At 55.0% G+C, this 26,046-nt stretch overlaps 9 protein-coding genes across 9 annotated transcripts; 5 read left to right on the top strand and 4 right to left on the bottom strand.

Annotated features, from left to right (window-relative positions):
• Positions 1-28: 28 nt before the first annotated feature.
• ASPZODRAFT_120195 (hypothetical protein) lies at positions 29-1,250 on the top strand (the record flags this gene model as incomplete). The annotated part of the gene is made up of 2 exons (XM_022721246.1): positions 29-448; positions 515-1,250. Coding segments are annotated over exons 1-2 (918 nt in total), but the record flags the coding sequence as incomplete, so codon positions are not given.
• Positions 1,251-1,367: 117 nt separating this feature from the next.
• On the bottom strand, positions 1,368-2,033 carry ASPZODRAFT_17818 (hypothetical protein; the record flags this gene model as incomplete). Its single annotated transcript, XM_022727094.1, has 1 exon — positions 1,368-2,033. One exon carries the CDS (start codon positions 2,031-2,033, stop codon positions 1,368-1,370), a length of 666 nt encoding a protein of 221 aa, XP_022579415.1.
• A 663-nt stretch (positions 2,034-2,696) lies between these two features.
• On the top strand, positions 2,697-5,662 carry ASPZODRAFT_134326 (hypothetical protein). Its single transcript, XM_022723501.1, has 5 exons — positions 2,697-2,967; positions 3,022-3,105; positions 3,172-3,421; positions 3,489-4,980; positions 5,033-5,662. The coding sequence occupies exons 1-5, from the start codon at positions 2,918-2,920 to the stop codon at positions 5,617-5,619; spliced, it is 2,463 nt and encodes an 820-aa protein (XP_022579416.1). The 5' UTR covers positions 2,697-2,917; the 3' UTR covers positions 5,620-5,662.
• A 69-nt stretch (positions 5,663-5,731) lies between these two features.
• Positions 5,732-7,075, bottom strand: ASPZODRAFT_134329 (hypothetical protein). The gene has a single exon (XM_022723502.1). The coding sequence runs from the start codon at positions 6,671-6,673 to the stop codon at positions 6,041-6,043; it is 633 nt and encodes a 210-aa protein (XP_022579417.1). The 5' UTR covers positions 6,674-7,075; the 3' UTR covers positions 5,732-6,040.
• An 814-nt stretch (positions 7,076-7,889) lies between these two features.
• Positions 7,890-8,639, top strand: ASPZODRAFT_17821 (hypothetical protein; the record flags this gene model as incomplete). The annotated part of the gene is made up of 2 exons (XM_022727095.1): positions 7,890-8,045; positions 8,232-8,639. The coding sequence occupies 2 exons, from the start codon at positions 7,890-7,892 to the stop codon at positions 8,637-8,639; spliced, it is 564 nt and encodes a 187-aa protein (XP_022579418.1).
• A 30-nt stretch (positions 8,640-8,669) lies between these two features.
• Positions 8,670-10,715, top strand: ASPZODRAFT_647729 (hypothetical protein). The gene is made up of 4 exons (XM_022729260.1): positions 8,670-9,197; positions 9,274-9,435; positions 9,521-9,789; positions 9,847-10,715. The coding sequence occupies exons 1-4, from the start codon at positions 8,930-8,932 to the stop codon at positions 10,678-10,680; spliced, it is 1,533 nt and encodes a 510-aa protein (XP_022579419.1). The 5' UTR covers positions 8,670-8,929; the 3' UTR covers positions 10,681-10,715.
• A 361-nt stretch (positions 10,716-11,076) lies between these two features.
• Positions 11,077-14,532, bottom strand: ASPZODRAFT_17823 (hypothetical protein; the record flags this gene model as incomplete). Its single annotated transcript, XM_022727096.1, has 1 exon — positions 11,077-14,532. One exon carries the CDS (start codon positions 14,530-14,532, stop codon positions 11,077-11,079), a length of 3,456 nt encoding a protein of 1,151 aa, XP_022579420.1.
• A 1,426-nt stretch (positions 14,533-15,958) lies between these two features.
• On the bottom strand, positions 15,959-22,863 carry ASPZODRAFT_26951 (hypothetical protein). The gene is made up of 10 exons (XM_022728069.1): positions 22,638-22,863; positions 22,509-22,586; positions 19,980-22,450; positions 19,224-19,918; positions 18,904-18,931; positions 18,269-18,845; positions 17,393-18,193; positions 17,145-17,287; positions 16,501-17,094; positions 15,959-16,422 (listed from the first exon to the last, which is right to left on the bottom strand). Exons 1-10 carry the CDS (start codon positions 22,687-22,689, stop codon positions 16,213-16,215), a joined length of 5,649 nt encoding a protein of 1,882 aa, XP_022579421.1. The 5' UTR covers positions 22,690-22,863; the 3' UTR covers positions 15,959-16,212.
• Positions 22,864-23,086: 223 nt separating this feature from the next.
• Positions 23,087-25,871, top strand: ASPZODRAFT_153250 (hypothetical protein; the record flags this gene model as incomplete). The annotated part of the gene is made up of 2 exons (XM_022725948.1): positions 23,087-23,251; positions 23,310-25,871. 2 exons carry the CDS (start codon positions 23,087-23,089, stop codon positions 25,869-25,871), a joined length of 2,727 nt encoding a protein of 908 aa, XP_022579422.1.
• Positions 25,872-26,046: the final 175 nt, after the last annotated feature.

Raw genomic sequence — 26,046 nt, forward strand, 5'->3', positions numbered from 1 at the left:
CAATTTTATTCCTACCAGATATATTCAAAGTATTTCTTTCACATGTAGCCGGAATCAATTTCTATACGGAGTACTACAGACCGAAACAAACAATAACCGTGAGATTATTATGAAATGGCCATTGGTCACAATCGAACCTCGGCTCTGCTTATCGAAGACTTACGCTGTCTTCAACCCCAGCAACAGCACTTAGCGCAGACCACAAAAAGGGCCTCTGTCAGCACCATCACGGACTGCCTCATGGTGGCCGCCGGCTCGTCTTCGAGATGACGTCTGAATCTTCTGCCCCCCCTGAGAAACCAGGAACATCTGCCTCCTTCTCTCGCGAGCTGGACTCTGACGGGGTGGGGAAGACGATAAGCCCCGCGGGTTCAGCAGCGACAGGGGCAGCAGCGAGGTCGCTGAGAGCGTTGGCTGCAGTAGATGTGATTCTACAACGGATAGATAGGTGAGGTGGAAATAATTCATGTTGGGTGCTCATCGACCGAGTGATTTGCTTGCTAATTGACCACAGTCTCATCTCGACGGCAGACGGGCAGGAACGGCTTCTTGGCATGATCGGACATCTGGCACATACCCTGCACCATTTCCTCGTGTTACTGCACCCTCTCCGTTTACGAATCGCGAAATACAGGAAAAATGCGAACACGGAGCCTCCCAGCGGCTCCCCTTCGCTCCTGGCTTTGAGCGCCCTCATCTCCGAAACGCGGTACACCCTGCGCCTGTTTGGCCTCGTCCAACTCTGGGCCTGGGGGTCCGAAGCCATCCACAATCCACCTGCTGACCGAACTATCCGCGCCATAACCCTCGCCCAGGTGGCGTCGAACATAATCTACCAGATTCTCGAGAATGTACCCTATCTTGCTTCAAAGGGGGTAGGCTCGAAGCGGTTCATTGAACGTCGCGGCGGGTTCACTAAATGGGATCTATGGAGTACCCGGTTCTGGCTCGGTCATATCCTCTTGGAATTCCTGAGGCTGTGGCGACAGAGCGTTTTGATGAGACGACAGACGGAGGGAACCACGGGAACCGACGCCGAGGAAAGCGAAGAGGACAAGGAAACACAAAAGGAAGACCTGCGCAGGGCCGTCCGCGCGTGGCGGAAATCCCTCCTCAACAATTTCATCTGGGCACCGCTGTGTTTGCACTGGAGTTTCGAACGGGGGATCGGCGTCCCGGGGAGTGTGACGGGGTTTTTTAGCTTCTTGGCCGGGACGTGGGCGCTGGTTGATGCGTGGAGGGATACAGCTAAGTATGCCCAGTAGCACTTAGTATTAAAAAATTAGTCAGATATAGACTGTTTTGGTTTATGAATCTCCTGATGTCTACTGAATGCAACGAGTGTTGATTTCGTAGGGATAGTCATTCTATTCTACGTATCCTGTGTAACTACATATGTGATGTTCATCCATGACTTCCTCTTCCTTGATACTCTCCAGTGAAGATCCATAGCTTGCAGCTCCAGCTGGCGATTTCTTGTGATCCTTTGGAGATCCCCGGTTCTGAAAGTCCGTAATTTGCCGGTAGAAGGGACTGGCGAGGTACTCGTCGATCTCCCAGGCGGTGCTCCCCATCGACGTCAAACCCTCAACCGAGCCATGCCATACAAATGCACCTGCATCGATGGTTCGGATGTTGCGGGTACCTTGCTCGTCTTCTTGGCAGATCTCCACGCCAACGTCCACCAAGGTCATCAGGCCACTTTCCAGCTCGTAGATCGCGTTCCGTTGGCGTTCGTCCAGGCCGAGAATGAGGACCCCTTCCACAGAGGCTCGCGGATCTGCTGATCGAGTAATGACGGGAGGACTGGACCCCGCAAAACGGTGCAGCTCGTAGCCCGCCAGTGTGGCGGGAGTCATGCTCTGCTCGATGGCCGATGTCTGAAGTTCATCAATGTAATATTTCAGCGCTGTCGGTAGCATGAGAACCCCATACACGAAACGCGGCGAGCAGCCTGCTTTCGCTAGAAAGTCATTGACTTGTGCTTCAGAGAAGGTATTGTTTAGAACAAACCGAAAGTCATTCGGATACATGATCAGCTTGAGCTTCTCCGAGCAGCAGATGGACTTATCAAGCCCCCTAGGTAAACAAGGACATTGCTGTTAGAAGGAGGGAATTAATAAAGTCGGTTTTTGATGACTGAACAGCCTACAGAGGCCATGTTGTTAAAACTGCCTCTACGACAGCCTTGTGGGCAAGTGATGAAAGGCAGTAGCGGTGGCCTAGAGCTCACATCACAATGAATGCATAATAGCTCCTGTTATAGCAGTGAGACCCCCTGATTCTAAGATTGCCCTGCTTTTAAGGCTGTTGCCTTCAGAATCTGCCCAGGTTGGAATAGGGTCATAGTTCGCTTGGCCGCGTCTATTGATAAGCTTCTCCGGGTAGCCATACTGGAATCTTCCGATAACTGTTGGTCTGTGGCAAGCTGTATTCACCTGTCTTTGTGTATCGCACATTCGATACCTCTGTTATTATTCCAGGCTGCAGTTGTCGTTGTCAGCCTCCATCGAGCAGCTTCCATCCGCTTCTCTGGCCGGTGGTGGCGGAGACAGCTGGCAGAAAGGATGTGCTAGAACCCTTCTGGTAGCACTGCTTAGATCATCCGTCTGCTCCCAACAGCCTGCAGCATCGTCACCTCTTAACGAGAGCTGCCTGTCCTTTCCCTCACCTTCTTTGCCTCTCTGCAACCCCCCCTCTACTGTTCTGCTGTTCCTCCAGACGCCTATTGCTGTCTGCCGGAGCATCTTCCTGTTTCGCGTTTCGTTTCTATCCTTTTCAACGAGGTTCTTCTCCGCCGGACCCCTCCTCAGGTTCCCGGGTCCTGCTATCTACGTCTAGCTACAGCTTTGTGGCTACGCTACTCCAGGAGCCTTTTTATCTATTCAGCACACATATCCCATCATCTACCCTCATCATGAGTGCAGAGCCAGACCACACTCACGACAAGAAGAGAGTGCATCTTCAGTATGTTTAATGTCGTCTTTTCCCGCACGTGTTTGGTGCTAACTGCGGTGACAGAGATGTGTCGGGCGGCGAGCGTAAAGAGGATCTGGACACCGCCACGGCCATCCTCAAGAAGAAGAAGAAGCCCAACTCTTTGATGTGAGTCTCCATGGAGTCGTCAACCATGGTCATGATGATGATAAGCTGACTAGAGATAAAATATAGTGTCACCGATGCCGTGAACGATGATAACTCCGTGATTGCCCTCTCTAACAACACCATGGAGACCCTGCAGCTCTTCCGGGGTGATACAGTACTCGTCAAGGGCAAAAAGCGCAAGGATACCGTGTTGATTGTGTTGGCGGATGATGATCTCGATGATGGCAGCGCTCGCATCAACCGGGTTGTGAGGCATAACCTCCGGGTCAAGCACGGCGATATGATCACCGTCCACCCTTGCCCAGACATCAAATATGTACGTTCCTTATCTCTCCCGCTATTTTTCCAATAGCCTTCCAGCTTACCAATTTTTTGTTTCTCAGGCCAAGCGGATTGCTGTTCTCCCCATCGCCGATACCGTCGAGGGTCTTACTGGCTCTCTTTTCGATGTCTTTCTTGCCCCATACTTCCGCGAGGCCTACCGGCCAGTCAGACAGGGCGACCTCTTCACAGTACGGGGTGGTATGAGACAAGTGGAATTCAAGGTCGTTGAGGTCGACCCCCCGGAGTACGGTATCGTCGCTCAGGATACGATCATTCACTGCGAGGGCGAGCCCATCCAGCGCGAAGACGAGGAAGGAAACCTTAACGAGGTCGGTTACGACGATATTGGCGGTTGCCGGAAACAGATGGCTCAGATCCGTGAACTGGTCGAGCTGCCCCTTCGCCACCCTCAGCTTTTCAAGTCCATCGGCATCAAGCCGCCCCGTGGTATCCTCATGTACGGTCCCCCCGGTACCGGTAAGACTCTGATGGCCCGTGCCGTTGCCAACGAGACCGGTGCTTTCTTCTTCCTTATCAACGGTCCGGAGATCATGTCTAAGATGGCCGGTGAGTCCGAGTCCAATCTGCGCAAGGCCTTCGAAGAGGCCGAGAAGAACTCGCCTGCCATCATCTTCATCGATGAGATCGACTCCATTGCGCCCAAGCGTGAGAAGACCAACGGTGAAGTTGAGCGTCGTGTGGTCTCCCAGCTGTTGACCCTCATGGACGGCATGAAGGCCCGCTCCAATGTGGTCGTCATGGCTGCTACCAACCGCCCCAACTCCATCGACCCGGCCCTTCGTCGCTTTGGCCGCTTCGACCGTGAGGTCGACATTGGTATTCCCGACCCCACTGGCCGTCTGGAGATCCTGCAGATCCACACCAAGAACATGAAGCTTGGTGATGATGTGGACCTCGAGGCTATCGCCGCCGAAACTCACGGTTACGTCGGTTCTGATCTGGCCTCCCTCTGCTCGGAGGCCGCCATGCAGCAGATCCGTGAGAAGATGGACTTGATCGACCTTGACGAGGACACGATTGACGCCGAGGTCCTCGACTCTCTCGGTGTCACCATGGAGAACTTCCGGTACTCCCTGGGCGTCTCCAACCCCTCTGCTCTCCGCGAGGTGGCCGTGGTCGAAGTGCCCAACGTCCGCTGGGAGGACATTGGTGGTCTCGAGGAAGTCAAGCGCGAACTTATCGAAAGTGTCCAGTACCCCGTCGACCACCCCGACAAGTTCCAGAAGTTCGGCCTCTCTCCTTCTCGCGGTGTGCTTTTCTATGGGCCCCCTGGTACTGGTAAGACCATGTTGGCCAAGGCCGTGGCCAATGAGTGTGCCGCCAACTTCATCTCCGTCAAGGGCCCTGAGCTGTTGAGCATGTGGTTTGGTGAGTCGGAGAGCAACATCCGTGATATCTTCGATAAGGCCCGTGCCGCCGCCCCGTGTGTGGTCTTCCTCGACGAGTTGGACTCGATCGCCAAGTCCCGTGGTGGCTCTGTCGGTGATGCCGGCGGTGCTTCGGACCGTGTGGTCAACCAGCTTCTTACTGGTAAGCAATCCCTTAGCCCCCTCAAGAGTTACGAGATGCTAACAAAGAGCAGAGATGGATGGCATGACTTCCAAGAAGAACGTGTTCGTCATCGGTGCGACCAACCGTCCGGAACAACTCGATGCTGCTCTGGTCCGTCCTGGTCGTCTGGATACCTTGGTTTACGTCCCCCTGCCAGACCAGGATTCCCGTGAGGGCATCCTCAAGGCTCAGCTCCGCAAGACCCCTGTTGCCTCGGACGTCGACCTGGCTTTCATTGCCAGCAAGACTCATGGCTTCTCGGGTGCCGATCTTGGGTTCGTGACCCAGCGTGCTGTCAAGCTGGCCATCAAACAGTCGATCTCTGCCGAGATCGAGCGCCAGAAGCAGCGTGAGGCCGCCGGCGAGGATGTTAAGATGGAGGATGAGGAGGAAGGCGAGGACCCCGTGCCGGAGCTGACCCGTGCCCACTTCGAGGAAGCGATGAAGACGGCTCGCAAATCTGTCAGCGACGTCGAGATTCGCCGCTACGAGGCCTTTGCCCAGAGCTTGAAGAACTCTGGCGGCAGCAGCTTCTTCCGTTTCCCGTCTGCCAGTGAGGTGACCGGCAACCAGGATTCGTTTGGCGACGCCGGCAATGATGACAGCCTCTACGACTAAACCGTGTCTTCTCTTTTCTTTTCTTTCTTATTTTTTTTCCCCCTCTGGATTTCCAAAGTATCATTCTGCTATTCTAGTTAGATCTCGATGACTCCTCTGGTTCATATGGCTAGGGAATCTACTCGATTATGAATAACTTGCTCAGTGGAAGGATACAGCCTGTTTATCTCCTCCGCGTAGATCGTATTTAACAATGATCCGATGATCATTCAATAGTAGATAGTAGGTAAGCCTATGCGCCCAAACTCCAGATATATGGAACAAAATATATGATCCCTTTCCCAGACTCCCCCTAACCCCCCCTACTCCCCCCTAAACCATTTCTTTAATAGCAACGCCGTGAAACGATCGACATGACAGAAAAAAAAAAAAACACCCTGATGCATGTAGAAGAGGATCAAAATGGAAACGATAAGCAGGCTCACTTGACGTTCTTGCCTGCCTTTGCCTTCTTTTCTCCCTTCTTAGCGGGAGAAGCGCCCGCATCCCCGTTTTTCAAATGTTTCTTGGTCTTGGAATCCGACGAGCCCGTCCCATTATCTAGAGAGTCGCGAGGGTTCAAGGCCGGGAACGGAGGTGGCGGGTGGTCTGCGTCGTCTTCGAGGACGACAATCTCTCTTAGCGAGTCTTTGATGGCGCGGACGCCCTGGTCGACGACGGTCTGGGGAACGCGCACATCGACGTTTTCAAAGAACGAATCATCGGCATCTTCCTCGTAGGTACTCATGTTATTATTATTATTATTATTATTATTATTCGTGGTTCGGTCGAGAAGGGCGGGGTGTTTTCTCCCCTCTGCGAGGGCGACGACGGCGTCAACCACCTCGTCGAAGCGCTCGCAGCGCCCGGCGCGGAGCAGCTCGACGGCCAGTCGACGGATCTTCTCGGTCCAGCCGATCCGTTGTAGCGAACAGAGGAGGGAGGCGTGTAGGTCGTCGAGAGCGGAGGTGGAGGCCAGATGGGCGAGGAGGTCTGCTTCGAGCGTTTCGGGGGTGAGGAAGGCCGGCGAGGTTGGCGACGAGGAGGCCGGCGACGTGGACATGGTAGATGGCATTGTTGGTGGTATTCTTTTCTTTCTTTCTTTCTTTCTTTTCTTTTTTTTTTGGTGCCTTGATTCAACGATATTCGCCCGATTTCACTGGGGGGTCTCGTAACTGGTTGGAAGCAAAAAGCTGGAGACGCAGAATCGCGATGACGGAGATTTGCACTGATATCATGCCACTAGATGCAGCACAGGGCAGTCAGCTAGCTTCCTCGCGATGATCATCGAATGTATCATGAGGTGGCTGATTATTTATTCGACGAGGAGAGAAGAGAGAAAAAAAAAAGTCGGAAGCTTGCCTTTTTATCGAGCTGCTGTAGTTCGGTAAAGGCTACAGCAAGTGTCTGCAGACTAGACTCGTAGATGGAATGTTGTCGGAGGGAAGACTTTGATAGTAATTAAATAAAGAAACAGCAGAGTATAAGGAAGGACATTGAATTGCTTCTATTCCATGTGAATAGAATACTAGCAGTACAATGGTGTTGGCTTATCTACAATAGCATCATTTCTTCCATAATAGGCCAACTCAACTTTATTATTGAGCAGACCAGCCACAACCATTTATTTAGTCTTCCTAACTAATGGTAACATAGGTAGCGACGGAAGATTCATCTTTAGAACCGAAACAAACCTATAACTTATTCAAGTGCTACAGAGTAGATTCTAGACGGATTAGATATATCATAGCCATCAATAACCCTACCCACCTATGCTTGACTAATAACAACAAGCGAACTAGTTAAGGAGTACAATAAAGCTATTCTAGACTCTGGACTCCATACTGTCCATAATACAGCCTTATAATGGTCTGCAGGATGACTGGAGCCCTCTGTAGGATCAAATAGCATCTATCATCCAGGGACCCAGTACGGACTTTGAGACTCAGAGTAGTTAGTAGTGAGCTAGTCTGGCGACCTCAATACCTATGTTAGGTATATCACCGGTCATTATTATTATAGCGGCGAATGTGCTCCGGATGGAGTACTCCTTGGCAGACAGGCGGCCGAGAAACCCCCTTCTTCCGTAATATTATTGCCGAGCTTCTATCCAAGAAGTTTGACGACAGGCGCGTATGTCCATCCAAGGGGGGGGGGGATTAGATAAGTGCAAAGGATCGGGGCCAGAAGGTCGATTCCAGGGCACTATTGAAAACCTGGCCAGCGCTTGTCTCCGCCCTTGCCAATGGCCCTGATTTAGGCGCCGCTATGTATAGTATGCACCATGCAGCATGTACCATGAACGTGTGTCGTCCGGTCACCGTTGGTCAGGGATCAGCTCCGCTGTTGGCCCCGTCAGTCACTCTGCCCTGTTCCTCGATGGATGGCCTACCGTAGTACTCGGTAGTACCGTCAATAATGCGTACGGGGCGCTCTCTCCGTGGGACGTGCGTTGCAGGACGGTCCACTTCAGGAGGTTGTCTTTTGTGTAGAAATCAGATACATCACTCTGGAATCCGTGTACGTCCAGTAGAAGACAGAAGACACGGGATTGAGAATCATCTCGCCTAGAGAGGACGTCCAGACAGTACGGAGTACCAGGAGCCAAGTGCTAAGTGCTAAGTGCGAAGCAGAAGTGCCAAGTCGTACGCGGCAGTCACGTGCCGCCCGGATCCGGACTTTTGTGTCTCGACTCTCTCTCCACGTCGGCTGCGACTTCTCCAGAAGAATCTCCACGAGCGCGTCTGCTCTCCTCCCGTCACTCGTTCTGTCTGTCTGCTGCTGGCTGCATCGCCTGCGGGGAATCGCCATCGACACAACAGCCGAGCCTGCTCTCGCCGAGCGATTTATTCCAGCAATTCGTTGATTCCCATCAGAAAGCTTCCCCGCCCCGTTCCTTTGGCTGCTGGCTGGAACGAACCCCGACCAGCGCTTCCGCCAACCCTTCGCTTACCCTGGCCGCCTGGCGCCTTGCCTTGCTCCGACACGGCGGGCTGGCGACGTTTTCGTGGAAATTGAGCGAGACAGAGAAGTCGTGTTAAGTCTCTGCGCTCTGTTTCCGTGTGATCGACAGTGGCTGCGAATCCATATGTGGCTGGGTCCTTCTTGGCCACAGTGTTGCCCGTGTTCTTGTTCGTCCCCGCTCAACGCTGCCAGTCTTGCAGTCCAGTCCAGCCACCATCGCTGGAAGCCGACCACGGATTTGCGGGTGTGATCGCCTTCTGTCGAGATCTTGTCCATTGGGAGTGTTCGTGACACGGCCGTTTGTTCTACCACGACGTACCCGCCGTGGTGCTCCTCCTCCTCCTCCTCCTCCTCCTCCACGCTCACCATGTCTCTCCACACCTCTTATCACGCCGACTCGGACGCCGACGATGAGTATGAACGGAGTGTCATCACATCGCCGCGCATTCCCACCGATTCAGAGGCCTCCCCGACCGATTCGGAGCCGCGTTCGTCGGAGCATACCCCGACCACCTTTTCCTACGCGGGAGACGACCGGCGGTCGCCTCGGACAGTCATCACAGAATGGACTGCAAGCGAAAGTGCAGAGTTTATAACGGGGCTGGGCCTGGGGCAGTATCGTAACGCGTTCCTGGGTGAGTGATGGTCAATTATCCACTGTCAACACTTGAAAGAGCTCGAACGTTGGAACCTAACGGGATGCTATACCAGAAAATGAGATTGTCGGCGATGCTCTGATTGCGCTTAAACATGATGAACTCAAGGAGATCGGCATTGCAAGCGTGGGTCACCGGCTGACCATCTTGAAGAGTGTCTATGAGGCAAAGGTTAAACAGGGGGTTCCCATCGATCCAGATGATTATTTACCTCTATGTGAGTGATTTCTCGTCCATAATTGTTTTTATTTTATTCTTCTTTTTTTTCTATCTAGTGGGCCTTGCGGTCTAATGATTGGCAGCGGCGGACCAAAACACAAATGAGAATGCAACGCAGGACGATGTCGCGCGACTAATTCAGTCGATCCGACTACGGGACGAGAAGATCATCTCGGTGGAGGCAGAACTGCGCCGAGTGGCCGAGGATTATCGGCGGTTACGAGAAGAACTGCTACCCGTATTCAAAATGGCCAAGGACCGATCCCAACCGCTACCGCCTCCGTACAGCACCTTGCCTGGTGACATGTACGGCCATGACACGCCGGCCCTTGGCGCGGCGTCCGGGATGAACATGCTGGAGAAGGGCACGCCGTCTGGCATTTCGCGGTCATTCTCAAAGCGGGTATACACGGGCGGGCCGACGTCAAGCAACAACTCCCCGACGCATATTCCGCCCTCGATCCACGAGGGTCGGACGTACAACGATAGCAGCACACTAGATGCCCCGACCTCTTCACATCTGACCACCACCATGAACGGCAGTTCGACACCGTCTCCGGGAATTCCCTCGCCGACCTCCCCCGGCGGGCACTATGGCCAGCAACCGATGCTGGCCTCGCGGTCATACTCGCAACCGACGCCCGGTAGCGGGAATCGCACCACCATCCACGACTCGGATGTCACCATTAACTCCACCACCACCAACACCACCACCACCACGATGAGCACACCCGCTAGTCTCCCCTCCCGTCCGGCTCCGTCGCCCGCTACACGGTCAGACCCAGCACCCCCAGCACCCCCGGCGCCAAGCCGCTCGGACTCGCGCGCCGGCGAGGCGCCCAGCGTGGAGATCTTCAAATCCTTCCGGGTCTCCTTTGACGATCCGTGCCAGAAGGTGCTCCCCGCCGCGCTGAAGAAGTACAACATCAACGCCGACTGGCGCGACTACGCGCTGTACATTGTCCACGGGGACCAGGAGCGCTGTCTCGGCCTGGACGAGCGGCCGCTCGTCGTCTTCAAGCAGCTGGAAAAGGAAGGCCGCAAGCCCATGTTCATGCTCCGAAGGCAGATCCACTCCGTCGACAGCGGCGGGCCCGTCGGCAGCGGCGGCAGTGTGGGTCTGGGTGTCAGCGGCGGTGGTACAGCGTACAGCTCGACAGGGCCCGGCTCTGCGCCTGGCTCTGCCTCGTTTGAGAACGGCGGGCGATCCGCGCAGATCAACCTGCCCGGTGGTGTTTTATAGTCCTTTCTTTCTTCCTCTCTTTCTTCCTTTCTTTCTTTCTCTCTCTGTCTGTCTCTTTTTACCATCCCATCAGCAAGTGTATAGGATGCCCCCCCCCCAAGATCCCATAGCGAAAAGTCCCCTTCTGAGATACCCTGGTGACTCGAGCAAGGTGTTAGGAATATACCATACAGTAAAGATATGCATAGCAAGAGTATACAAATAGTCAAGTCTTATGTCTACAAGTAGAGAAGCAAAGAAAAAAAAAAAAAAAAAAAAAAAAAAAAAAAAAAGGTTAACTGTGGTATCAGCGAGACGCTATGCATCATAACAGCTATATCTATCCAAGCAATTCTGCACAAAATACAGTTTTTTTTTTTTTTTTCTTCAAGAAGTTGCCATCAATCAATCAATCAATCAATCGTCTCGTCCGCTCTCTCCACCCCATGAAATCCTCGGCCGGTGCCGCCGATAACTCTGCTGTCCATCAGTCTCACTTCGATGCACCGTCCCAGCCGTGGTCCGGCTCTCGGAGGGCCGCGGCCCATCCGCAAATTGTACTTTCCCCCGCACGGCGCGGAACCCGTCGTTCTCGCCGTCTTCCTCGCTGTCGTCGCCGGGATTCTCCAATTGGCCCAGCGCGGCGAGACGGCGGCGTCGTTCCGCGGGGGTTTCGCCTGTATCATCATCGTCGTCATCATCATCATGTAGATCCACCCTGATGCGTGGGATAGCACTCATGGGAGGAGGAGGAGGAGGAGGAGGAGGAGGAGGAGAAGAAGGTCCACCACTCTCGCCGGCACGGAGTTGCGAGGGGGGGATCCGTTCCGTACCGTCGTCGTCGGAGTCGTGTTGTAAATGGGATGGAGGAGCTGCAGCTGCTGCAGCAGCAGCTGTAGAAGAGGAAGAGGAAGAAGGAGAAGAAGAAGAAGAATGCTTAGTGGCCATGGCGGCCTGTGATGCTGAACCTAGTTGGCTACGGCGGGCTTGCGCGGCGGAACCTTCGGAAAAGCGGGCGAACGAGGCCGCGACATTGTGGCCGGGAATGTGTTCGTCCGAGGAGGATTCTTCATCGTCGCTGAGATCCGCCACAGATTCATAGTGCGAGTCTTCCTCTTCTTCTTCGTCTTGAGCGTCGTCGTTGAGGAATCTTCTACTAGAGATTCTCTCTCTGCGGACCTGATTGGCCGCCTCCTCCTGCGCGACCTGTTTCACTTCCGCGGGTGCGTCGGTCTGCTCCACGACATCCCGTCGCGCCTTGGGGTCGAGCTGCTGGATCTGCCGGATGAATTCGCGCTTGTTCATGCGCCGGCCCTTGTGGTTGATGCCGCGCTCGGCCACGGTGGCGTTATCCGCCAGCGTGAATCGCAGCCCGTCGTCATCTTCGGTGAGCGCCCGTTGCACCGCGGCTTGCGAGGATTCGCCGCCGTCACCTCCACTGCCACCTTCTTCCTCCATACCGAGCCAGGTGCCCATGCGTGTCAACCCACGGCGGAGGTAGCGATCCGTCGTCCCGGCGGGGGTTTGGTCAGCCTTCTTCTCCGTCGCGGGGATGGTGTATTTCTTGATGACTTCGCCGTCTTCGTCCTCGACGATGATCGTATTACCGAATTGATACGCGTGCGCGGACCGTGTCGAGCGTTTGGCGGTAGTCGCACCGGCAGTGTCAGCAGTAGTAGCACCCCCTGTAGATTCTTTTTCTTGCTTTGGATGTTGTTGTTGTTGTTGCTGCTGCTGCTGCTGCTGACCCCAAACCGCCCATTTACCCAGCTTCTTGCGGATGGTATCACCCGTCAGACCGACCCGGTCCTCAACTGCATGCTTGATCTCTTCGCCCTCGGTCTTCTCGTGAGGATGACTTCGAGATTTGGCAAATTCGCCAGATTGATCCTGCTGAAGGCGCTGGCGCTGTTCCAGGATGTGCTGGCGCTGCTCCTCGGGCGACTCGTGACTGATGTCCTCGGTCTTGAGCACGTTACCTTCTTCATCCTCGATGATCAGGTGGTGACCTTCCTGATACACCTCAATCTGGGGTTCGCGACGGAAGCGTTCGCGCTCCTTGGAGGCTGGGGAGCCGCCAGTGTCGATGCGGTCACGCTCTTCGCTCTCACTCTTGGCCGTGTCCTCGTCCTCCGGGCCACCCTTTTCGAGATCCGATACCGAGGGCTGCCGCGGTTGGGGCATGATGGCCGACTGGCTGATGGGCCCGCCGATGCGGGCGATATCGGGACGCTGCTGCTGCTGGCTCTTCTTCTTACGACGACGGCGCAGCGGGCGGCGGCTGGAGGCGCGGCTGCTTTGGGGTTCGGCCTCTTCTTCGCGCACACGGCGCAGGAAGTTGCGGGGCACGCCGATGGGGGGCAGGGTGCCCGGGGGATACTCGGGGAGCTTCTCGTGGGAGGAGGAATCGAGGGCGAGGTCGTCGGCGTCGGGTTTGCGGAGGGACATGGAGCCCTTGGCGATGGACTGGACGCGGGGCAGGCGGTTCATCCACGAGGGGCCGTCCTCGTTGGCGGTGGTGTAGGAGAGGGAGATGGTGAGGGTGTTGATGCGCTTGCCGAGGGTGAAGACGGCGATGGAGGAGCCGTGGACGAGGATGGAGGAGATGACCATGAAGGTGGTGATGGGCCAGATGAGGCGGATGATGTAGTAGTTGGTCTGGCCCGGGGCGGTGGGCAGGTCGCTCTGGGGGAGGGGCTCGGTGCCGTTGTTCTCGAGCTCGGCGCGGGCGAGGATGGCGGCGAAGATGGCGCCGACGCCGATGGGGCCGAAGTGGCCGGCGAAGAGGGCCTCGCGCCAGGTCTTGATATCCGGGATGAAGGGTTTCATCAGCAGCATGATGGGGATGCGGCGAAAGAAGATGACGAGGAGGGCGATGACGACGAGGCGCCAGGGAACCAGGCCGAGGGCCGGGTCGTTGTAGTTCTGCCAGGGGATGATGGAGCCAAAGTAAACAAAGTAGGCCAGGTTGAGCAAGAGGTCGATGACGTTGGAGACGTGGGACTCCTCGGTCTTTTCGGTGAACCAACCGTCGTTGCTGAAGCCGACGCCGGCGGCGAAGCCGATGAGGAGGTCGTCCATGCCGAGCAGACTGCCCGAGCCGGCGCAGAAGAGGGCGAGGACGAAGTAGAAGACGAGGAAGCTCTCGCGGTCGATGAGCTGCTTGCGCTCGGCGAACTTGATGGCGTGGCGGGCCAAGTAGCCGATGAGAAAGCCGTAGACGGCGCCGAAGATGCATTCGTAGAGGATGGTGACGCAGAACCAGTTGAGGGTGACGGTGCCGGCGTCGGGGCGGTAGCGGTAGATGTAGAAGGCGAGATAGATGAAGGGGAAGGCCATGCCGTCATTGCAGCCGGACTCGGCGGAGAGGACGTCACGGAGATGTTTGGGGACGCGCTTGGCGAACTTGCCTTTACCGACAACGGAGGAGGCCAGGACGGGGTCGGTGGCCGTGACGCAGGCGGCGCAGACGAGACTCTCGAGCCAGGAGAGCGGGGGCACCATCCACCAGATGAAGAGACTGGTGGCCAGCCAGCCCCAGGTCATGACGGGGACGAGCAAGAGGAAGACGGACTTCCAATGGCGTTCCATGTAGGCCTTGGGCAATTCGACGCCGACAGCGAAACACTGGACGACGAGGACGATGCGCGAGCACTCGAGGGTGATCTTGTCGACATTGCCCCAGGACAGCGGGTTGAACAGGTTGGCGGCATGGGGACCGAAGATGATGCCGCACAGGGTGGCGACCGTCGCTTCGCCAATGTACAGCTTCTCCTTGACAAAGAGCGAGCATAACATGAACAGCGAGGTGAACCCCCCTAGGATTATGTAGGCCACATGTGGCTTATCGACGTCCAGATGGCTCCACGCCATTTTCTCTTCTTCTTCTTCTGCTTCTTCTTCAACCTTTTAACCTAGTCCGATGCATCCGCATATCTTGAGACTTGAGAAAAAAGGATAGAAAAAAGAGGGAAGAAGAGAAGAGGAAAGACTGGCGAACGGAGAGAAGATTCGGACCGCCGAAGTCTTGGCTGAGGGGACGTAGTGGAGGGCGGAGGCCGGGCGGAGTGGAGATTCGATCAGGGCCAGAATAGAAGAGGAAAAAACCGGAGAGGAGGGAGAAAGCGAGGAGAAGAGAAGAGGAGGAGGAGATTGAATAAGAAGAAAAGAAGAAAAAAAAATAAAAAAAAAAAAGAGGGTATCAGATTGGGTCTGGGATAAGAAGAAGAAGATTATGATGTTGACTTCGCACGAGAAGAAGAAGTACCAAGAGGTAAACAAAACCCAGGCACACTCTCGACTGCTGGGTACTTTGTACCTCGACTGAACGATTATGATTATTGTGCAGTGTGTACTCTGTCGTAATAAAGCGATGTAGGGCCGTCTATCCGTGTACGAATCGGTGGCTTAGGCGTCATTATTCTTGGCTGTGGGAAGTGGAGATGATCAGCCTAAACTGCCGCCTATTATGGTCAGCTCAACTAGATAGTGATCCAGACTCTGTACTACATACCCACATGGAATCAATAGATGCTGCTGTACTTACAGGGTCTCGCGTGTAAAGAGCGTGGAAGAAGCGTGGTTGAGCTGCTGTGAGACGCTGTGAGACGCTGGGAGACGCTGGGAGACGCTGGGAGAGAATCTTGGGAGACGTTGAGAGACGCTGGAGGAAGTCTTGGTTGGTGGTTCCTTCCCTGTTGGTGAGACTTTGGCCAGTTCCACTGCGTATCCGCCACCCACGTGATCTCGGAGCGGATTTAACCTATCAAGTAAGAACGGGTTATCGGACTTGCCGAGAATAGTTAGACATATTACATACACTCCGTACTATGAATACGGAGTTATTTATGAGAGGTATCTAGGTAGAAAGAAGTACTTTGTATTCTGTACTACCAGTAGACAATAGATACTACTAATATTCCTCTACTATCAATTATTACTAATTACTACAAGTAGAGTATCAACTAGTAGACAATGATAGACAAGGATCAATAAAATGGCGGATTGTTATACCGTCACTATAGAAGTATGTAGTATAGGTATTAGACGTGTCAAGACTCCCCATGGGGTACAGGTACAGGTACTGTGCATACCTAGTAGGTACTTAGTAGTAGGTACTCTGTAATTACTACTAGGTAGTTACCTAGGTACCTAGTTATCTGACTGGTTATAACCAAGTTACTATACTTACTTACTCGTACTTGCTATTGCTAGATATATCATCAATCGCTAGACTATACTACAGCAGACGCTGACTACAAGAACACAATGAACACAACAAACACAATGAACCAAAAGCAAAAAGCAAAAGAAAGCAAAACAAGGAACAGAAAAAAAAAAGAAAAAAAAAAGAAAAAAAAAAAAAAAGGTCTCCACCAATGCGTCCCAACATGCGCAGTAATGCAGTCCATGCAATCCCCGAGACAGTCGGTAATAGTCCCCGAAGGAATCCCATCGCATGCGGCGCATCTTCAAAAAGGAACTGTAGTACGACTACTCCGTATGTAAGAGGTTCAGACAGAAGAGCCTGAACCTACTATAGGAAGAGGAGTGCTACTCCCCCATCGGCATGCCTTCCACCTCTTCGCTGAGCGATCGCCAATTGTCCGCCTGCAGCTCCGAATATTTGACCCGCTCCTGGCTCCAGTCCTGGTGCAGCCGACTGATGTGGTACTGGCTCTGCTGGAAATGCAGCAGCTCGTCCCGGATGCACTCTTTGATGAACACGCCGCGAGTATGTTGCTGCACAATCGACTCGTTGTCCTAGAACGGTTAGAATAGGGATGGCATACTGAATAGAGGAGGAAAAAAAGAAAAAAAAAAAAAAAAGAGAGGGGATACTTTAAAAATAGCATCTTCGAGCTTCTCCATCTCGCCAGGCTTGGCCGTTCCCTGCGGTCGCGCACGCAGATCCTCCAACTTGGTCTTGTTGCTCTCGATCCGCCGCTCCAGCTGCGGGATGTTGTGTCGCGCGTACCGGTCCCGCCGGTCAAACAGCTCGCGCATGCTGACCAGACAGTCGCGTTGGCGCTTGAGGTCCTCCAGCACCCCGTCATGCCACGCCCGCGCCTCGTCCTCCAGCAGGCTCTGGCTCGTCGACAGGTGCCGTGCCGTCGCGTGGATCCCCTCGTTCAGCAGCGCGATGTCGTTCGTGTCCACCGCGTACGTGCTCGGTGTCACCGTCGTGAGCGACTGCAGCGCCAGCGAGAACCGCAGGTGGTCCGCCGCCAATCCTTCGTTGCGCTTCGCCAACCGCTCCAGCAGCGTGCATAGGTTGATATAGATCTCCGCCGATCGCTTCACCCCGCTCCGTACCGTGTCAAACGTCTCCGTCAGGTCACCGGGGAGCGAGTCCTCCAGGTCGGGTGGCAGTGCCCGCCCGCTGAACTCATCTTGCACCGAAATCGTCGCCTGTTTACGCCACACAGAGAGTTCCTACAGAATTAGAACAGCAAGAAGAAGAAGAAGAAGAAGAATAAACATACCGTCGGCACGGTCAAGAACATGACCACTAGCTGCTCCTGGCTAAGCACAGGATGGCGCACCAGAGCATTGACAAACCGGACAAGGCCGCGACGGCGTTTCTCGAGAAAAGACGTGGAATCCGCTGAAAGGTGAGTGCCATTGACTTTCATACATCAGAGTAAGCCTTTAGTAGCTTGGCTTTTTTTTTTTTTTTTTGTTTTTCTCCTTGGGTATTATGGCTAGGGATGGAAAAAAAAAAAAGACGTACCTGCAACTCGCTTCGGGGGCAGCAACGGCAGCTGTCGGAAGGGAAACCGTTTCTGCAGGCAGTCGAGCAGCCAGACGAAATCACTGTAGCGACGCACAACGGTGCTGCCGCGCCGCGCCGATTTCACTTCGTAGTTGCGGTGCTGGAACATGAACATCCCTTCTTTCTCCGGGAGCAGCGTCACCGTCACCACCTCTTCCACCTGCGGTCCCACGGCCCGGATGATGCCCAGCGGCCGCGCCTGAAAGCCCGCCGCCGGTTGCTCCTCCTCGGCGGGTGGTCCAAACCCCGTCGCCGGTCCGAACCCAGCTGCAGAAGACGCCGCAGCTGCTGCAGCAGCAGGGGAGGAAGACGGGTTATAACTCCCCCATCCAGATCCCACGCTGCTGGGGACCCCTCCAGCCTCCGCGCGGCTGTCGATATACTCTCCGTCTCCGTCTCCGTTATATGTGTTGGTTAAGGTCGCCTCGTCATCCGACTTGATGGTAATGCCCTGGTTCTTCTTGGCGATGGTGTTGGTGTGGCTGTTCCATGCATTTGTGGCCGATCGCGTAGTCCCATACCCGTTCAGTGCCGGCTGCGCCGCGTTGTCTTGCTCCTGCTGCGTATGACTATGGCCGCGATGCAACTGCGGACTTCCCCACGGATCTTGCTCGAATCCCCCCAAGGAATCCCGTCTGGACCGCTGGGAGCGAACCGAGGCAGGCTCTTGTACTGGAGCCACCGGAGGTGTGGCTGGCCGCTGGTTCTCGCCCCCTTCTTTCAATCGATCAATATATGTAGATTTCGGCTCGGGAAGTTCTTTGTAGTCAGAATTAACATCTCTTTGATATAATTTCTTTGCATATATATATATATATATATATATATACTCACTTCTGCGATGGTCATCGACTGCGTCCAAGGTAAGCTCCTCATCCTGCTGCGCCAGTCCGATCAACGCCAGCAAGACGTTAAACTCGCCGCGACCCAACCCCCCCGTATTATTAGTCGGAACCACCAGATCCAGGATCTTTGCTTGGTCCGCCGCGCTGATCCCGCTTCCCGATAACACCTCCTTGATGGAGGTCAGACCAATGCCCGGCCCGACGCGGTCCCCGGAGTTGAGGATCGCGTCGTAGGCGTCGATGTAGCTCTCCGGCACCTGCGAAGCCGGCAGCAGGGTCTTGACCAGCTCGTGTCGCGCAGCCTTCTTCACCGTCCCGTTTCCAGTCCATGGCGAGTGGTGATCGTCGCCGCCGTGGTGGTTGTCATCATCGTCGTCCGCGAAGAGCGACGAGCTCGGGTTCGGATCGTCGGCGAAAAGCGACAATTTGCTCTTCTGTCCAGACTGAGTCATCCCGGACTCGTCGGGCGAAGTCCCAAACAGGGACATGGCGCTTCGATTCCGGCGAATTCGATGTGTGTCGGCAGCGAGAGAGAGGCTGGGCAGAGGATGACGGGGGGCTTGAGCCTTGGATGGCGATGGGGCCACGGGTGGAGAGGGCGATAGGGAGGGGGAAGAAACATACAGATACCACCATCAACGGACCAACAGGGCTAGAGAGAGAGAGAGAGAGAGAGAGATACACGCCCACAAGAAGAAATCAAATTGATTTTCCTGGGGCTTTGTCGTCCTGCCAGCAGCGATGAAGGGAGGTGGATTCGAGCGACGCTGCGATAAGCTGCTCCGCCTAGCGTCATATATTGGAGGGCGGTCAACCTTTGTTATTTATTGATTACATGATTTATGTTAGGGAATTATATTGAATCTCATTCAGAAGATGGTGTTCCTAGCCGGCTTAGATCGAGTAATTATAGTAGTAAGTCATTAGTCTATACCCCCAGTCACAGCTCGCCATGAGACGCTTCAGAGGTATCGTCACCCAGTCCATTGCTCGATTCCGGGATCGGGGCCACGGTGAAGTGGCCCAGCTGGACCAGTACCTCCTGCCAGACGTGGCCGCCCGTGGCCAGGATCTGGGCCGGGTTCGCGTCCGTAGGGAACCATCGTTCCTTGCGCGTAAAAGCCTTGTCGCCTCCCTCTAGGGCAGCCCGGCTGGCGCGTGTCTTCCGCATCCGCTTGGTCCCTGCGGAGCCCTGGGAGAGCAGGCCGCTGAGCTGCAGTCGATACTGCTCTAGGCGAAGATCAAAGGCCATGATGGAGCGGATATAGGGTGCCAAGTCTTCACAGAGTGCCGTCATGCCGCTGGCAAAGGACGGGACGATGCGCCCCGCTGGAAGAGGGCCGAGATGGTCGGCGTGCGCCAACGGCTCCAGGGCGTTCAGAAAGTCTGCCTTTGACCGATCTACGGACTGAGACATGGCAGCCTTCATGAGAACCCGTGCGGCGTGTGGCTCTTCGCGGTCGTCGTCGGTTCGAGGATGTCGGAAGGCTGTACTGATCAATCCACCAAACGCCGTGCTGATGGATACCGCCGTCTGAGAGTAGTCCGGCTGGAGATCCGTATGGAGTAATGTGTATCCCTCGACAAAGTTGGCCTTGTAGCCCTCCTTCAGCGGAGGGGCTGAGAAATCGACCGCATCCTTGATATTTATCGTTAGCTTGAGGTAAATAAAGCAAAGAGTCGATTCATTCTGAATTTACCTTGTTCTGTTCCAGAGAGCAGCGCGAACCAAGAATGTCCAAGTCACTTCGAAGATCTGCATGGAGCAATTCATCAGATAGGACGTCAAGTCGTTCTAGGGGCGATTTCGCCTGGAAATATCTTGATTGCATGGATGCTTCCCGCTCCCTCGAGGGTGCCAGCAATTCCGAGTCCTGTACGCTGAGCTGCCACAGACGAAGAGAATCCTGGATGTACTCCTCTTCACCTTCGAAAGCCGCCGCCCCGAGCGTGATATCACGATTGAACCATCCCATGAACCGTTGGTACGTACGCAAGCTGATCGCACGGAGAGGGTCGCCATGTTGATCCACGTCAGAGCCGCGAGGCCACCGATCAACGATCCAGTCTAGTCCGGATTTCTGACTGCCAACGCCTATTTGGCACCAATAGTTCAGATCCATCATTGATTTTCGGAAATCACGGTTTGAGCCACTATACAGCTCACGAACCGCGTCTCGTGTGAGCATATGACCCTCATGTGCAGCGACAAGAAGCAAACAGTCGATCGCCAAGTCGGCAGGAGGGGGCCGGAATCGCAGGATTGCGTGGAACGAGATGTCTTCCAAAGGAATGAGACTCTCGTCGTTGCAGGTAATGATAATCGGCCGTCGCGATTGAGTGACGAGGCCCAGAATACATGACCAGAACTGTCGGTCTTCGTCGAAGAGAATGTCTGCCTCTTCAAACAGGATCAGGGACTGCTTCTGACTGCGAGACTTCTTTGGATCATTTTCAGGTTCTGGGTTCTTGCGACCCATTTTCGATTTGAAGAAGCCCGTCATCTTGTCCTGTTTCTCTAGCTGCTGACTGTTGACCGTGTCGTCAAATGGATTCGCGTGATGCACGAGATGATTTTGGGTCATATCCCCCACACGCTCTAGGATATCTTTTGCGCTTCGCCGGCTTCCCGGGTTGATCTCAAAGACCTCAAAATCCAATTCTTTGGCTGCTGCGTAAACAGACGCCGTTTTGCCGCATCCAGACGGACCACTCAGCAATATCGTATTACACACACGGCCTTTGTCGGCTGTGCCTGCGCTGATGGAGACGTCTCCAGACCGGACGACAGTCCTTTTCAGCGAAACGGTGACGCCACCGGCCAGCTCGTCTTCCTCGGGGTCATCAACTTCATCCATCTCCGAGTTCTCTTCATCACTGTTAACAATGAACCCATCCAGTTTATCGCTCTTCTTACGGCGCTTGGACCGTTTCCCACCATCCACCTTTGACTTGGCCTTATCGCCATCTGTGGCGGGTTTACCTCTATCGACAGCCGAGATCGTGAGATGGCTCAGCCAGTCTCGCAACATCAGTGCCTCCGGGCCAGTTTGGAGAACCTCGGCTGCAGTGCTTGGTGCATATTTTTGTATCCACAAGGACGATTCGAACTCGCCGCGGTCAAAAGCACTCAGCGAGGTGTCCAAAGAGCACTCCAGTTTTCTGATAGCTGCGTGCTTCTTCTTCGGTAGTACAGCCTCTGTTGTATAAAGATTCGAAGTAGCCTCTGATAGCTGCTGGCGCAGTGCTTGGCATAGGACCCGTCCGCTGGCGACATGTCTTTGGGGTATCCGCAGGACTTGAGAGACAGTATCGGGCGAAGTCGATGACAGCCTCAGAAACCTTGTTTTACCCAGACGGGATAATAACACATTCTCCTTATCGTCTACCTGGACAACGGCCACTTTTGCTTTCTTCTGATCAACCTCGAGAGGATCAAATGCAGCAAACACCGGTTGTCTGGTTTCGTCCTCGACATTTGTGAGTTCCTTCGGTGGCCAAAGAGCTTCGACGGGTTCAGGAAAACGAGGGCGTGGTCTGAACGAGCTGAAAGGGCTTGATTTAGCAATCGGCTGAGACGACGTCGAATCCTGATCGGTGGGGCGAGACGAATCACGTTGAGTAACGAGTTCTGAGGCTGGCTTATCAAGGGTTTTCTTGATGAAAAATGGATGCGTTGCCTTGACCGGCGGTTGTTTCTCTGCGGACACAGGCACACAGCTTGGTTTGGAAACAACATGTCTCTGTCGTCCATGGAGGATATCGTCGATCAACTTGCCCCGGTCTTCCGCGCTGCTATTGTACTTCAAAACCACCAACTTTTTCTCGCCAGCAGATTTCCCAGTGGCAGGTCTACCACGTTTGCCTGTTTTCTTCTGTGCCTTGTCTCCCCCCACTTTCTTCGAAACGGGCGAGCTCAACAGTTTTCCGTTCGGGTTGAGTTTCAGAGTCCTTTGTTCTGGCGGCTTTGTCTCAGACGGAGCGTCCCCGGCAAACATCATTAGGTCTTCTTGTTCTGATGGCTCGTGGAACATGTCAATCAATGGAGTGCCATGCCCCTGCAACTCTCCACCAGCGGTCTCCGTCTTCCTCCTCTTCCTCCGGTCCGAATTTGGGTCATCTTCGAATGGCGCAGTGTATTCCACGTCCGGTAAAGCAATATTCGGTAGACCTATTCAACGCACGTACTTAGCATAATTCTTTTCGTGTCCATTGGCTTGGCTACTCACCCTCTAAGTGAGTGGAAGCATCCCTGGTATCGGCTGAAATAGCGGGCTGTGGCGGCTGGTTATATGACACAGGATAATCTATTCAGTGTCAGAACTCTGTCAAATCATTGACGCCATTGACAGCCATACCCTTTCCGAAGAACGGGAAGAGCGTTCGTTGTTCCCCATGTCCCATGGCCATCACTTGCAGTGCGAGAATCCATACGACGAGCACTGCTCATCGCCTGGCTGAATCCGGTCACAGCACGCAACGTACATGCAAGGATCCACGCAGCCTAATCGGACGCTCGGTAGACAGCCAGACGGGTTGTCGTAGTCCCTGGAGATATGAGGTCGTCGTCGTCGAGAAAGCCCGGATAGGAAGTCATTAATTCCCGACGCGAACACGCGTTCCGCGGCGGTAAATACGTCATTACGATACGAGAGGAAAGTGACGACTAACCGCCTTCGGACTAGTGGGACCGGGTCGGAACAACCCAGTCCCGTGATTTTTTCGGGATGGAATAATTTATCGTCAGGAACGATTTTGTTGCCAGAAGCAGAAGCTGCAACAAGTTTCGCTCGCCATCGCCGCCGTCATGGATCTGCAAACGCCGTCTGTGCTGGCCCAGCTGCCTCGCCCGCTGCATGCATCTGCAGGCCAGACCCAGATTGGCGAGGTGTTCAGTCTGGCGGACTCGAAGAAGCGCAAGAGATACGAGGTGGTCGTGGCCGTGGACGGAGAGGCCGTGAACATTTACAATGTGGGTGGCTTCTCATCTATGGGGAGAAGGGACAGAAAGACTGACGATGCTCTTGCAGGTTCAAACTCCGAAACTGGTCACGTCATATGCGGTGCCTCCTCAGTCGGCGTTTTCGTGTCGACCTTGCTCCGTGCGCAGGAAATTGACACAGAAAGCCTCCGTCAAGAGACAGACTTACAGCGCGGTAGAACGACCTGAACGGCAGATCAAGTGTTTTTTTGAAGAGACTAGTGGCCGTGGAACCAGTGCGCCGGTGTTGTCGTCGTCTTCCTTCTCCGTGAAGGACTCGGACAGCCCGGCGATCTTTGTTGGCATTGTGCCGACGGGCGTCAGCGACGAGGAGGAGACCGAGGAGCCCTTCGACGTTCTTGCTGTCCACAAGGACGGCCGCGTGCGGAGGCTGGCTGCCGATCTCCAGAACCAACGGTGGAATCTCCAGCACAGTGAGATGGCCAAGATCTCGTCAACCCACGAGGTGCATTCCTGCTTCCTGGTTGACTTTGACGACCTGAAGAAGTCTCTTTTCCGGAGACGCCAGGATCTTGCGGCTCTGGCTTTGAGCGATGCTATGGCCTCCGGGTCCAGCGAGCCCTCGATCTTGCTGATGGTGTCGCATCCGAGCGGGACTGACCCCATCTCGCTGAAGGACGTGCACGTACACATCTTCGCGGTCTCGGCTGCGATTGAGCCCAGCGGATTCAGCGCGGATGAGGATCGGAAGCTGAGACATTTGCTCACAGTCGATTTGCCCGAGCTCGAGGGCCAGATGGCAGTGGAGCGAAAGAATCTGCAATGGAGCTTCCACTCCGGGTCGGCCGGCCTGAGCCTGTCATTTGAGCGCGGGTTCATCAGCTTTGATCTGTCGCAGTACGCACCCACTGTGGCCTCGCAGTTTATCCTTGAAGAGGAGAGGTTCCTGTCAATCATGCGTATCTCTCCCCAGTGTGTGATCGGCGCCGGAAAGTCGCTCGTGGCTGTGTATGACACGCAATATCAGTCCATGCAGCGCAGCATTGGGACCGGGGATATCCTTCCCGGCAGTTCGGCCGCAAAGGGTCCAATGGCGTTTGTCACCTATTTCGCGAAGCTTGGCGTGGCCGTGGCAACACGGGGCAGCACGCTGCTTGCGTTTGATCTCAGCTCCCTACACATTGTGTCTTCTACGGCGCCTTCGCTAAAACGGCCCCGAGATGGCCTCCTGATCGACGCCATCGGGCGAGGCGTCAAGTCGTCTGCCACTCAATGGGGCCCTGTCTCCAAGAAGAACCGGACCGAGCATATGGCCTCGCTGGGTCTGAGATCGTCTGAGCAGGTGGACCAGTGGAACCGGCTGGTTGACGAGCTGACCAAGGCGACGGCCTCCAAGGACACGAGCGCCTTTGACCAAGCGGTGCAGACCTTCTTCGGCACATTCCCGACGCCCGAACAGTTCGTCCACCCGGAGATCCCCCTCTTCGTACTGTCGAAGATTTTTTCTCTGGAGAAGAGCACGACGACCACTACGACAACGGCTTCGGCGTCGGACAAATCCTCAGCGCCGTCCCAGCTCCGCGTGGCGCTTTGGCCTCAACGAACGTGCGCCTGGCTGGTCGACTCCGGGCGCCTCTCGCTCAACAACATCGAGATCGCCCTGCGGCGCACGGTGAAGCCGCGCGTGCTGCCGCCAATCCCGACAGGGTCACTGGTCCGCGCGCTGATCGACCTGGACCCGCAGCAGCAGAAACTGCTGTACATCCTGCAGAGCTCCGCCGTGCTGGCGCCGGCCGATCTTGCGCACGCGCTGAAAGTCATCCTGCAGACCTCGACGCCCGAGGCGACCTTCCTCCCCGCCCTCACGGTGACCCTGCAGCAGCTGCACCGGCACCCGCTGCCCGCCGTGACGGCCGCGCTGCGCGAGAGCCTGTCGCGCGCGGAGCTCATGGCCACGCTGCACCAGCTGCGCATCGCCCTCGCCACGGGCGGCTTCACCTCGCGCTTCACCGAGACGATCCCCGAACTGCCCCCGCTCACAACAAGCAGCACCACCTCGACAGACACAGACCCCCCCACGCCCCCCGCCTCCTCCAATCCGCTAGGCATCACCACCCCGTCCCCGCTCTCTCTCGAGACAATCTCCGACCTCCTCCTCGCCGCCGTGGACGCCATCGGTCCCTCCGGGTGGATCACCGCGTCCGCCGCCACTGAAGCGGGCCTCATCGCCGACATGCGCGCCGAAGTCTCTGCCGCCCTCGCAGGCGTCGAGGAGGCTTCTTACCTCAAGGGGATCCTACGCGAGTACCTCCGCTACTCGACAGATGTGATCAATACTTCTTCCACTGCTGTTGCTACCTCTACCTCTACTTCTACAGCTGTTGCTACTGCTCCGGCCGTTGCTACCAATGTAGACGTCCAGTATGAAAAGCTCAACGGGGCAGACCTCCTCATCTACCCGGACGAAAGCACCACCACGCCAGATGAAAGCAGGATGCTCCCGCTCTCGCTCAAGGCTCCCACGGCCGACGTCGGGCGCACCAAGATCAAAAAGTCGACGGGAGAGGTCAAGAGCCGCTCGAATCGCGAGATCGGATACCTTCGTCGCAAAGCAGGGGGGAAGTATTCCTTTGAGCGGTTGGTTGTATAGTTCATTCAATGCATACATTTCATACATTTCATATTCTATATCTACAATTAAAAAGTAATCTTGGTGAATTGATGGTTGTTGAAACTTTGAAACTTGGCTCTAGACATACATCATTAATCATGCCAGGCAGCATTGTATCGTATTCACATGTACAAAAACAACAATACAGGAGGGG

Source organism: Penicilliopsis zonata (assembly GCF_001890105.1).
Source record: "Penicilliopsis zonata CBS 506.65 unplaced genomic scaffold ASPZOscaffold_12, whole genome shotgun sequence".
In the NCBI taxonomy this organism is placed as follows: Eukaryota; Fungi; Ascomycota; class Eurotiomycetes; order Eurotiales; family Aspergillaceae; genus Penicilliopsis; species Penicilliopsis zonata.

Coding starts and splice junctions, on each gene's coding strand:
- ASPZODRAFT_134326 (XM_022723501.1), top strand. CDS start 2,918: ATGAGTGCAGAGCCAGACCACACTCACGACAAGAAGAGAGTGCATCTT. Junction 2,968..3,021: donor AAGAAGAGAGTGCATCTTCA/GTATGTTTAATG, acceptor CTGCGGTGACAG/AGATGTGTCGGGCGGCGAGC. Junction 3,106..3,171: donor AAGAAGCCCAACTCTTTGAT/GTGAGTCTCCAT, acceptor GATAAAATATAG/TGTCACCGATGCCGTGAACG.
- ASPZODRAFT_134329 (XM_022723502.1), bottom strand. CDS start 6,673: ATGCCATCTACCATGTCCACGTCGCCGGCCTCCTCGTCGCCAACCTCG.
- ASPZODRAFT_647729 (XM_022729260.1), top strand. CDS start 8,930: ATGTCTCTCCACACCTCTTATCACGCCGACTCGGACGCCGACGATGAG. Junction 9,198..9,273: donor GTATCGTAACGCGTTCCTGG/GTGAGTGATGGT, acceptor ATGCTATACCAG/AAAATGAGATTGTCGGCGAT. Junction 9,790..9,846: donor GCGCGGCGTCCGGGATGAAC/ATGCTGGAGAAG, acceptor AAGCGGGTATAC/ACGGGCGGGCCGACGTCAAG.
- ASPZODRAFT_26951 (XM_022728069.1), bottom strand. CDS start 22,689: ATGGCCATGGGACATGGGGAACAACGAACGCTCTTCCCGTTCTTCGGA. Junction 22,451..22,508: donor TGCTTCCACTCACTTAGAGG/GTGAGTAGCCAA, acceptor TGCGTTGAATAG/GTCTACCGAATATTGCTTTA. Junction 17,095..17,144: donor TGTTCTTGACCGTGCCGACG/GTATGTTTATTC, acceptor CTAATTCTGTAG/GAACTCTCTGTGTGGCGTAA.